Below are 12,943 nucleotides of genomic sequence, written 5' to 3' on the forward strand. Positions count from 1 at the left end.
CAAAAACGGAAAAATTGGGCGTGCAAAATTATTCAGCCCCTTTACTTTCAGTGCAGCAAACTCTCTCCAGAAGTTCAGTGAGGATCTCTGAATGATCCAATGTTGACCTAAATGACTAATGATAAACTGATGATAAATACAATCCACCTGTGTGTAATCAAGTCTCCGTATAAATGCACCTGCACTGTGATAGTCTCAGAGGTCCGTTAAAAGCGCAGAGAGCATCATGAAGAACAAGGAACACACCAGGCAGGTCCGAGATACTGTTGCGAAGAAGTTTAAAGCTGGATTTGGATACAAAAAGATTTCCCAAGCTTTAAACATCCCAAGGAGCACTGTGCAAGCGATAATATTGAAATGGAAGGAGTGAAATGTGGCAAAAGGTTGCAAAGTTCAAGGGGGCCGAATACTTTCGCAAGGCACTGTATATACCCTTTGTTGGCAATGACCGAGGTCAAATGTTTTCTGTAAGTCTTCACAAGGTTTTCACACACTGTTGCTGGTATTTTGGCCCATTCCTCCATGCAGATCTCCACTAGAGCAGTGATGTTTTGGGGCTGTTGCTGGGCAACACGGACTTTCAACTCCCTCCAAAGATTTTCTATGGGGTTGAGATCTGGAGACTGGCTAGGCCACTCCAGGACCTTGAAATGCTTCTTACGAAGCCAATCCTTCTCTCCTTCTCTGTGTGTTTGGGATCATTGTCATGCTGAAAGACCCAGCCATGTTTCATCTTCAATGCCCTTGCTGATGGAAGGAGGTTTTCACTCAAAATCTCACGATACATGGCCCCATTCATTCTTTCCTTTACACGGATCAGTCGTCCTGGTCCCTTTGCAGAAAAACAGCCCCAAAGCATGATGTTTCCACCCCCATGCTTCACAGTAGGTATGGTGTTCTTTGGATGCAACTCAGCATTATTTGTCCCCCAAACACAACGAGTTGAGTTTTTACCAAAAAGTTATATTTTGGTTTCATCTGACCATATGACATTTTCCCAATCTTCTTCTGGATCATCCAAATGCTCTCTAGAAAACTTCAGACGGGCCTGGACATGTACTGGCTTAAGCAGGGGGACACGTCTGGCACTGCAGGATTTGAGTCCCTGGCGGCGTAGTGTGTTACTGATGGTAGGTTTTGTTACTTTGGTCCCAGCTCTCTGCAGGTCATTCACTAGGTCCCCCCGTGTGGTTCTGGGATTTTTGCTCACCATTCTTGTGATAATTTTGACCCCAAGGCGTGAGATCTTGCGTGGAGCCCCAGATGGAGGGAGATTATCAGTGGTCTTGTATGTCTTCCATTTCCTAATAATTGCTCCCACAGTTGATTTCTTCAAACCAAGCTGCTTACCTATTGCAGATTCAGTCTTCCCAGCCTGGTGCAGGTCTACAATTTTGTTTCTGGTGTCCTTTGACATTTCTTTGGTCTTGGCCATAGTGGAGTTTGGAGTGTGACTGTTTGAGGTTGTGGACAGGTGTCTTTTGTGCTGATAACAAGTTCAAACAGGTGCCATTAATACAGGTAACGAGTGGAGGACAGAGGAGCCTCTTAATGAAGAAGTTACAGGTCTGTGAGAGCCAGAAATCTTGCTTGTTTGTAGGTGACCAAATACTTATTTTCCACCATAATTTGCAAATAAATTCATAAAAAATCCTACAATGTGATTTTCTGGATTTGTTTTTCTCGTTTTGTCTGTCATAGTTGAAGTGTACCTATGATGAAAATTACAGGCCTCTCTCATCTTTTAAGTGGGAGAACTTGCACAATTGGTGGCTGACTAAATACTTTTTTGCCCCACTGTATTGCATATTGGCACATATGACTTTCTTCTCCAACACTTTGTTTTTGCATTATTTAAACCAAATTGAACATGTTTCATTATTTATTTGAGGCTAAATTGATTTTATTGATGTATTATATTAAGTTAAAATAAGTGTTCATTCAGTATTGTTGTAATTGTCATTATTACAAATAAATAAATAAAAAATTGTCCGATAAATTGGTATCGGCTTTTTTGGTCCTCCAATAATCGGTATCGGCGTTGAAAAATCATAATCGGTCGACCTCTAATCCCTATATGACTTTATCTCTCTCCACCTCTCTCTCTCTCACTCTCTTCCTCTCTCCACCTCTCTCTCTCTCCCTCTCTTCCTCTCTCCTTTCTGCCAGTTTGATGTTCCTCCAATCAACATTTCCACTAAGTGTGCCGACCGTAATGTTCCCGTAATGTGACCGTAACTGGGATCAGGTGGCAGATGTTTTGGGAAATACTTTACCTCAGAGGGAGAGATTGTGTTTCTGTAGCCAGCGGTGGTCACGTCATCTCACTGGAGTCATCAGAGTGGTCCTGATTCTATTAAACACATTTATACACACTGATGTCATATTGGGAAGGCTTTATCTCTAATAGAAATCAATTGGATATGCAATATAACTAGCCAAGTGTTTAAGGCCAGACCGAGGCAGGGTTTTTTCAGAAACACAGACGAGAAGAGTAAGAAACAGCAGGTAGTTAAACTGTCTCCAGGTCTACAGCTGGGAGTGTCATAATATAGTTTTATTGTGGCCATAAACTCTCCCTCCTAGCTCCAACCAACCAGCCAGCCAGCCAACCAGACGATGAGCCAAATTTAGCCATGATGAGTTATAGGACTGTCACACAGATGGCCTTTGACCTGGGCTCTAGCTGTGGGTTGATGGCAGATGGGAATGTGACAGTGATCCAGTAAACAGATGCAATAATGATACAGCGTGACTATAACTGTTACAGGTCTGATTTACAGATGATCATGACTGTTTTGGACCAGTCTGATCATGGTGAATAGTCTAGGCCTGGATGTTACTATTGTTGAGCAAACAGAGAGAGCAGAAGTACAGTATAGGTTCGGGACGGGTGTGACTGGAAATTCATCTGATTACCAAAACAAAGGTCTGAGATGTTGGTCAATCACAACCAGTGTTGACAATAGAGGTATGTGGGTGAGAGATATGGCGAGAGAGAGTGTTTACAACCGTAGTGTGGGTGTATAAGAATTAAAGGCATAGAAAGAGAGAATCAGTGAGTAAGAGAAAGAGTGAGAGAGAGGGAGAGTCTGGTAAAAGGAAGTGCGGTGTAGGTAAGGCTGATAGATATGAATGGAAAGTCCAATCCATGGTCACGGTGCATATTACTGTAATCCTGAATCAGGCTTGTAGGACTTCCTACCAACAGAACAGTACCAGAACAGAATGACTGTGTGGAAGAAATCAGGATTATTATATTATTCCCTGTTCATCTATTACACTACAGTCCTCTGTGGGACAGTGAAGCCAAACAGAAAGAAGCACAAACCTCCCCCAGGATTCCCATAGAAACAACATGTCCTCTCTGTCTCACCCACTCTCTAACTGTTGAAACCATTCTCTTAACTCTATAGGGCAGAGGTGGCCAACCCTCCTGCAGAAATACTGGGTATGCAGACTTTTTCCCCAGCCCTGCTCTAACACACCTGATTGGTTCAGAGGAGCAGCGGATGAGTAAAGTCAGTTTAGTTGTTGATGAGAGTGTCTTTAGAAGCCAGGAGACCCAGACCGAGACTCTCTTGGCTTACGGTCCTACCTGACAATCATATCAGTTTGGATGTTTCCAGTGAGACACCTCCTCCTCTCTCTCCCTCCTCTCTTTTTCCATCACACTCTAACATGTGAGCCACCACCTGGATTCGGTCATATCTAGCAAAATTTGAAATGGTGTTTTTTACATTGGATAAAAGTAGAGAAAATGAAATGCTGCAGTTGAGGAACAATGAGAAAGTAATTCTGCTTTGAAAGTTGATAGATTTGTAATCCCACTTTTGAGAAAATGGCCTTTTAATGTCTTGGTACACCTACTGGAGAGCTCTTCTTTGTCTACACCCATTCAGTATCGTTCACACCCTCTTAAGCCTTAGCCCCACCCAATCTCTTTAAGGATTCCCATGTGAGGTCGTGTGCTAAACAGAGTGAGGAGTGTAGTAAACAACCAAAGATTTCAAGACTAAAAGTAGTAGACTACAATAAGGAAAAACTCCAGATTAAAGTACACTTTTTCAGGGCCTCCTGAATGGCGCAGCGGTCTAAGGCTGCAGGAAGGTTCCTGTATATTTCCGTGACTAAACCAGCTCGTAATTTACCCATTTTATTTCTATTTACACATGGAGTACACGTTTGTTATTAAGGCACATACAAGTTCACATGCTCCAGAAGGCATTGCTGGCCAAAAAAATGTTTTGATAAAAAATTATAAAAATACGTTCAATTGCCTCACCTGTGAAGTAGTGGCGTGTGACAAACGTCCTGAAACTGGGTGGAGGTGGATAGTCAGATGTTCTGGGAACCTGGGTCAGGGAGAGGAGGGGTACGGGCGGGGTAGAGAGAGAATGCAGGGCTACCCCACCTAGAGATGTAGAGGAAGCGAGTACAGAAAGAGAGGAGACTACGGAGACAGTTGGAGGCGAATGGTTAATATACAGGCCAGGTTGCAGAAGGAGGAAAGTAGTTCATATTCAAAGAGGATGCAGGATACTCAGTTGAAGTGGACTGGGGTATTAGGTTAGGGGTCCATTGGGTAGGGGGATGTCTTTAGAGGGGGGTGTGTGTGTGTGTGTGTGTGTGTGTGTGTGTGTGTGTGTGTGTGTGTGTGTGTGTGTGTGTGTGTGTGTGTGTGTGTGTGTGTATTGGGGGGGTTGTAGAATTGAAACCATACCTCCAGTCCATCACCAGAGCTGCTCTGGCAGCAACATGTGGAAAGAATGTATGACCTACTTTTCATTTCCGTGTTTAATACAATATTGGTCTGCTCTGAGGGAGAGACAGAGAGGGAGAAAGCTGGTGTCGGCATTGCACTTTTGTTTTTCATCTCCTGAAGGAGCAAGTGAGCAGATGGAGGGAAGGAGGGTTAGTGTGCTGGTCTAGTGTAGAGGTGCAGGAGCTCTGTCTCTGTTTCTTTCTCTCTCGCTGTATCTCCCTCTCTCTCAATTCAATTTCTATTCAATTTCTATTCAATTTCAAAATCAATTTCAGGCCTTTTTGGCATGTGAAACATATGTTAACATTGCCAAAGCAAGTGAAGTAGATAATAAACAAAAGTGAAATAAACAATAATAAACAACAAACAACAATCTCTCTGTCTGTCTCTGTCTGTCTGTCTGTCTCTCTCTCTCTATTCGTCTCTGTCTGTTTCTCCCTCGCTCTCTCGTAATATGTGCCTGTAGGCATATTGTAGTTCCAGAGCTCACAGTCTAGACTCTAGTGGACTTCCAGTATTGCTATTGTAGTTCCAGAGCTCCCAGTCTAGACTCTAGTGGACTTCCAGTATTGCTATTGTAGTTCCAGAGCTCCCAGTCTAGGCTCTAGTGGACTTCCAGTATTGCTATTGTAGTTCCAGAGCTCCCAGTCTAGACTCTAGTGGACTTCCAGTATTACTATTGTAGTTCCAGAGCTCCCAGTCTAGACTCTAGTGGACTTCCAGTATTACTATTGTAGTTCCAGAGCTCCCAGTCTAGACTCTAGTGGACTTCCAGTATTACTATTGTAGTTCCAGAGCTCCCAGTCTAGACTCTAGTGGACTTCCAGTATTACTATTGTAGTTCCAGAGCTCCCAGTCTAGACTCTAGTGGACTTCCAGTATTACTATTGTAGTTTCAGAGCTCCCAGTCTAGACTCTAGTGGACTTCCAGTATTACTATTGTAGTTTCAGAGCTCCCAGTCTAGACTCTAGTGGACTTCCAGTATTACTATTGTAGTTTCACTAACGGAGCTCCCAGTCGTCTAGTAGTAGACTTCTAATATTGTAGTTCTAGAGCGTCTCCTGGTGTGTGTCAAAGCCTGAACTAGAAACAGACTCACTGCCTTTTCCTGTAAGGTCATTCTTGAGTATGGTGATGGTGAAAGAAGTACCATGGGCCTGTACAAGGATACGGTGATATTGAACACAGACTACATGCATTGTCTCTACTTTACTAGGTCATATTAGGGATTGGGTGAAGGTTTCTCTTGCTCCTCCTGAGCAGACCTCTATTAGGCTGTCCTATAGGTTCTGGTGTTGTACAAGGCTGTTGTAACAGAATCCATTTGCTGTGGAATATTGTGGAATATTGTACAGTGCAGGGCTGTTGGAACATAATCAGTGTGGTGTTAGAAGTGGAAAGGATAGCCAGGGGGGTTTCCCAGTGCAGGGCTGTTGGAAGTGGTTCCATCCTTCAGCAGAGAGAGACACAGGAAGCTGAGACACAGGAAGCTGAGACACAGGATTAGTCGGTTAGTTCAGTGACTGAGGAAACCCCCCTGGCTACCCTTTCCTGTTGTTGACCTGCTGTATTCCTAGGTCACACATTGTGCGATACTCCCAGGGATTCAAAGCTGACAGTAGGGTTGTATTGTGCCGTAACCCCAGGGTTGTATTGTGCCATAACCCCAGGGTTGCGTTGTGCTGTAACCTGAGGGTCGTGACGTGGGGACATGTTTGGGGAAAGATTTTTTTGCGTCAAGAGACTTGACTCTTGCCAGGTGTATTATTGGAATGGAGCAAAGGAAAGTCCCATTTGAAAAGAGAGTATAATATTTATGTCATTATTCCATTATTTTTTGAAGCTACCTTTCAAACACACAATTCAATCAGTGACACATTATAACCGTTGATATGTTTGCTGCGTGTAGGTCTATTATGAACTAACAGTGCCTTTCTCTCCCCTCTCTCTGGTCCAGGTCTGTTTCTGATCCTGGGTCTGATGCTGTACCCTGCAGGCTGGGGTTCAGACAAGGTGCAGCTGTACTGTGGTCAGGATGCGGCTCCCTACCAGGCAGGGCTGTGTACCATGGGCTGGGCCTTCTACACAGCCATGGGAGGCACCGTGCTCACCTTCATCTGCGCTGTGTTCTCAGCCCAGGCCGAGATCGCCACGTCCTCAGACAAGGTGCAGGAGGAGATCGAGGAAGGCAAGAGCCTAATCTGCCTGCTCTGAGATGGACCAGGAGGGGAGAAGGAGAGGAATGTCAAGTCCCACCCCCCTCTTCTCCACTCTGGGTTCCAGCTGTCAATCAAACGGAAGCCCCCATGTTGTTTACCACTAAGACGGACTCTTTGACCTTTGACCCTGTATTGTTGTTATTGTTCATGTGGGAGAAATCTACAGTGCCAAGCTTTTCACAAACCTGTGTTTCAATGTATTTCCTCTCTCCGCCACCAGAGGTGCTGTCTGTCTGTGTTCTGTATGTTGTTATTTCTAATGTGTGCCAGTACCAGCTACCCTGACACCAGTATGTGTGTATTGTAAATAAGTGTGTATATACTGTACATAGTGATGATGATGATGATGATGATGATGATCTGAGAATGGTGGTCCTCAGCTCTGTTCAGGCTGTGTTTTAAATGAGTGTCACTCTTGCTTTGAATACTGGTGTGATGAGGACAACACCTAAAGACCAGCCTTCCTGGTGCTAATCTTCTGTTGTACCATAAAACGCCAGGTAGAAGTTGCCCCTAACTACAGATCTAGTATCACATTACCCAACCCCAAATCATAACCTGAACCACGAGAAGGATCAAATAATATCGTATACCAGACCCGCAGTTAGAGGTAACTTCTACCAGCTCCAGCTTAAACCAGGTGTGAGTAACTCTACAAGGGAACCACTACTCAGTCAAGTAAACTACTCACAGACATGGCCTTAGTTTAGCATGGAATCATGATGTCCGTAAAGCTTACAGAATGTACTGTCAATTGAAATGACCAATGTATGTCTTCTTGGACCCTTGAAATGTATTGATGGGACGGACACCTACACAGGCCACGGTTACACACGGACTGCATGATCTAGCTAAGAAAGACTTGGACAATTTGGTCAACGATACACACAAGTATTCCTATTAGTGTCTTCCTTTTAGTGTCTTGTTTCAGGAAGGACTCCTATTCCTGCAACACCAAGGCAGGTCAGTTATTCCTACAACACCAGCCACAGTGCTGGAGAGAAACTGTTGAGACTTGTGTTGTTGCGTCATCATCTGACTATCACAGCTCCCCAGTCTGTCTCTCTGCCAAACCAATAAAAACAGAAAGAAAAACACAAGAATATCTGGTCTGAGTTTTCCTCCAGCAACATGAATCTCTTTGGTGCTCTATGTAATGTGGGGGAGGATGGGTGAGGAGGGGGGTTAGGGAGGGAGGGAGGGAAAGAAGTGTGAGACCTTAGTTTGGGGTGGAGGGTGTTGTGGGGTGAAGTTGCCAGTCAGAGAGAGAGAGAGAGAGTGTGAGTGCGTGCGAGTCTGCCTTCCACCACAGAGAAAACCCCTGATCGGGGCGAGCGGGAGGGGACAATAAGTAGACCAGAGCCAGCTGTTCCTTCTCGCATGAGTATGCCAGACATTATGGAGGAAATGTGTGCTCACGCGAGAAAAGTGTGCTCACGCGAGAAAAGTGCTCACGCGGGAAAAGTGTGCTCACGCGGGAAAAGTGTGCTCACGCGGGAAAAGTGTGCTCACGCGGGAAAAGCGTGCTCATGCGAGAGAGGAAACTCCCACTTACACAGCCAGCAACCTTGACCATTTTCTCAGTGGTAAATGGCCTGAGTAAACGTATTTATCCATCATATTTACCAGTTATTCTAAGACCTGGAGAATCACAGAGATAGGAATCACAAAACGGCACACACAGGCATGTCTTACCTTTTAGGGGACAAACAATTGATTCCCATTCAAAATATATTTAAACCTAACCCTACACCTAAGCCTAACAGACATTATACAAGTGAGGCCCGGCAAAATGTCCTCACTTCTGTGAATTTTAGTTGGTTTACTATTCTTGTGAGAACTTGTATGTCTGTCTGTGAACTTTGATTGATGAACGTTTCTTTGCTACCTGACAATTTTAAGTTTTTTACTTTTTAATTACCGTTTTATATTTTTCCCTCGCTCAACTATTTTCATTCAACATTTTCACCCCGGACGCTTTATCTGGACATGGCTCTACACGACCACCACCAGCCGATGCTAAGTAGTTACATTAACATTATGCCTTCTAATTGCGGTCGCTGTACTCATAATATACAGTAGAGCGATCACCTTATGGCGAGGATAGCCGTGCTGCAAGCCCAGATTCAGACGCAATCGTTAGGCAAGGGTCATTTAAGTACAGGAAAGGATGAAACAGAGTCTGTGCCACCAGTAAGTACAGATGGTAACGTTAGTATAAATCCCCTCGCACAGTCAGCGCAGCTGGACAACTTTCTCATGGCTTCTGTAGGGAAATGCTGTAGGAATGCTCAACTGGTGTCGCTCATTCAGCCGACAGAATCGTTCAACCAGTTCTCCCCATTAAGCAGCAAGTCGTAGTCAGAGACTGAGCCTTCTCTGGTCTCTACTCCTCCCGTTACGGGGTCAGAGGCCGAGCCTTCTCTGGTCTCTCCTCCTCCCGTTACGGGGTCAGAGGCCGAGCCTTCTCTGGTCTCTACTCCTCCCGTTACAGGGTCAGAGGCCGAGCCTTCTCTGGTCTCTCCTCCTGTTACGGGGTCAGAGGCCAAGCCTTCTCTGGTCTCTCCTCCCGTTACGGGGTCAGAGGCCGAGCCTTCTGTGGTCTCTCTTCCTCCCGTTACGGGGTCAGAGGCCGAGCCTTCTCGGGTCTCTACTCCTCCCGTTACGGGGTCAGAGGCCGAGCCTTCTCTGGTGTCTACTCCTCCCATTACGGGGTCTGAGAGGCTGAAGCTTCCCACCATTAGCTCTGACAAATTGAAAACCCTAGTCATTGGCGACTCCATTACCCGCAGTATTAGACTTAAAGTGAATCATCCAGCGATCAGGGGGCAGGGCTACCGGCGTTAAGGCTAATCTGAAGTTGGTGCTAGCTAAGGCTAAAACCGGTGAGTGTAGAGAGTATAGGGATATTGTTATCCACGTCGGCACCAACGATGTTAGGATGAAACAGTCAGAGGTCACCAAGCACAACATAGGTTCCGCGTGTAAATCAGCTAGAAAGATGTGTTGGCATCCAGTAATTGTCTCTGAACCCCTCCCAGTTCGGGGGAGTGATGAGCTCTACAACAGAGTCTCACAACTCAATCGCTGGTTGAAAACTGTTTTCTGCCTCTCCCAAAATATACAATTTGTAGATAATTGGCCCTCTTTCTGGGACTCACCCACAAACAGGACCAAGCCTGGCCTGCTGAGGAGTGACAAACTCCATCCTAGCTGGAGGGGTGCTCTCATCTTATCTACCAACATAGACAGGGCTCTAACTCCTCTCGCTCCACAATGAGATAGGGAGCAGGCCAGGCAGAAGGCTGTTAGCCACCCTGCCAGCTTAGTGGAGTCTGCCACTAGCACAGTCAGTGTAGTCAGCTCAGCAATCCCCATTGAGACCGTGTCTAGGTTGGGCAAAACTTAAAATGGCGGTGTTCGCCTTAGCAATCTCACTGGAATGAAGACCTCCCGCATTCCTGTCATTATTGAAAGAGATTGTGATATCTCACATCTCAAAATAGGGCTACTTAATGTTAGATCCCTCACTTCCAAGGCAGTTATAGTCAATGAAGTAATCACTGATCATAATCATGATGTGATTGGCCTGATTGAAACATGGCTTAAGCATGATGTACTGTAGTCTGGCCCAGGGGTGTGAAGGTGAATGGAAAGGGACTGGAGCAACAAACAGTGTTACGCACGCCTCTATGAAGAGGGAACGCAACACCCTGCTACAACTAAATTCTGTGAAGTGAAAGAGGTATGGACTGTAGGCGCGAGTAAGAATGACAACAGACAGAATGTGGTACCGTTTACAAGGACTTTATTCCTTTACACGGTAATATGGGGAAAAGGGGCTGGACTGAACCAAAGCAAAGAAAGTAAATCTCAAAGCCCCCTCTCCTATCTTACCTGCCTACCCACTACTTACCTAATTTAGCACCACCTGGTGCCCTAACCAAAATACAGGGGGTGGTCCGCCCAGGTCTTACCTAGTGTGCCTAGACAGTGAATATACTACGGGTATATGTATGCCCGCGGGCCTCTTGCCTAAGCACTCCCAAGGTGCCTTCCCCTTCCCCCCTGGGAACAAATGAAACAGAATATTAAACAATTTCACAGACAAACGACATCAAATAAGCTCTACCTGAGCAACAAACTCACAGAACATACCAACTTCCCAGCAATGAACTCCCAGCAAATCAACCTCTAGCAAAAATCTCTCTATCACAATCAATCACTCTGCAATGACCTCAGCAAAATCTCTCAGCAATCCCTACCTCCAAAATCTCTCTTCCAAAATCTCTCTTCCAAAATCTCTCTTCCAAAATCTCTCTTCCAAAATCTCTCTTCCAAAATCTCTCTTCCAAAATCTCTCTTCCAAAATCTCTCTCAGCAATCCCTACCTCCAAATCTCTCCCTCCTGAACAGAACACTGGCTTTTATATAGCTTCTGAATGAATGTGTAACTGGAGACAGCTGTGTCTTGACGAGGGGGCGGGGTCAGCTCTCCAATTAGCCCTGGAGTCGACCAATCAGCTGCTTGAGGGATTTCAGGAAGCCATTTCCTGAAATAAAACAAATGCAAATACACAAACTACAACACATAAACTGGGGAACGTAACAACAGCCCTTGCTGACTCTGCCTGGCCAGTTCCCCTCTCTCCACGGATTCTCTGCCTCTAACCCTATTACGGGGGCTGAATCACTGGCTTATTGGTGCTTTTCCATGCCGTCCCTAGGAAGGGTGCATCACGTAAGTGGGTTGAGTCACTGACGTGATCTTCCTGTCCGGGTTGGCTCCCCCCTCGGGTTCGTGCCGTGGGGGAGATCTTCGTGGGCTATACTCGGCCTTGTCTCAGGGTAGTAAGTTGATGCTTGAAGATATCCCTCTAGTGGTGTTGGGGCTTTGGCAAAGTAGGTGGGGTTATATCCTGCCTGTTTGGCCCTGCCACAGTGTCTCCCAACCCTTCCTGTCTCAGCCTCCAGTATTTATGCTGCAATAGTTTGTGTCGCAGGCCTAGGGTCAGTCTGTTATATCTAGAGTATTTCTCCTGTCTTATCTGGTGTCCTGTGTGAATTTAAGTATGCTCCCTCTAATTCTCTCTCTTTCTCTTTTTCCTCTCTCTCTCTTTTTCCTCTCTCTCTTTCTCTCGGAGGACCTAAGCCCTAGGACCATACCTCAGTACTTCCTGGCCTGATGACTACTTGCTGTCCCCAGTCCACCTGGTCATGCTGCTGCTCCAGGTTCAACTGTTCTGCCTGCAGCTATGGAACCCTGACCTGTTCAATGGACGTGCTACCTTGTCCCAGACCTGCTTTTTTGGACTCTCTCTCTACCGCACCTGCTGTCTCTAACTCTGAATGATCGGCTATGAAAAGCCAACTGAAATGTACTCCTGAGGTGCTGACCTGTTGTACCCTCTACAACCACTGTGATTATTATTATCTGACCCTGCTGGTCACCTATGAACGTTTGAAAATCTTGGCCATGTACTGTTATTATCTCCACCCGGCACAGCCAGAAGAGGACTGGCCACCCCACATAGCCTGGTTCCTCTCTAGGTTTCTTCCTAGGTTCCGGCCTTTCTAGGGAGTTTTTCCTAGCCACCGTGCTTCTGCATCTGCATTGCTTGCTGTTTGTAAGCATACAATAACTAAATATTTTAATAGAACCTACTTTACACCTGTCCGCCTTCACAGAATGTGTTCCAATGCATCACATTCATGTTTCAAATGTAAACAGTAGACTTGCACCTTCATGCATGTTTTTTTGGCACTGTAGCAGAATCCAGTCTTATTGGAATGATATTAATTTACACATCCAGAAAATATTGGGTAGACAATTAGCTTTTTCACCAAATTTATATTTGCCCTACTTTGATTGTAACGTTGTGTTTGACCCTGACTCTGAACATCTGTTCAATACCCTTGTTTACTTAGCGAAAAAATGTATATTGTTATTATGGTCCA

General features: G+C 45.4%; 1 protein-coding gene across 4 annotated transcripts in view; it reads left to right on the forward strand.

The window, feature by feature from the left end:
- The window catches only part of lhfpl2a (LHFPL tetraspan subfamily member 2a), a 65,658-nt gene extending 57,573 nt beyond the window's left edge, over positions 1-8,085 (forward strand). For all 4 annotated transcript variants that reach the window (XM_036977065.2, XM_021602139.3, XM_090234206.1 and 1 more), the window contains one exon: positions 6,724-8,085. In XM_036977065.2, the coding sequence (XP_036832960.1) occupies positions 6,724-6,980 (257 nt within the window). In that variant the 3' untranslated portion in view covers positions 6,981-8,085. The remainder of the gene's footprint in view (positions 1-6,723) is intronic.
- The last annotated feature ends 4,858 nt before the right edge of the window (positions 8,086-12,943 follow it).

Source organism: Oncorhynchus mykiss, chromosome 5 (genome assembly GCF_057628025.1).
Source record: "Oncorhynchus mykiss isolate SJ-2025 chromosome 5, ASM5762802v1, whole genome shotgun sequence".
Lineage (NCBI taxonomy): Eukaryota > Metazoa > Chordata > Actinopteri > Salmoniformes > Salmonidae > Oncorhynchus > Oncorhynchus mykiss.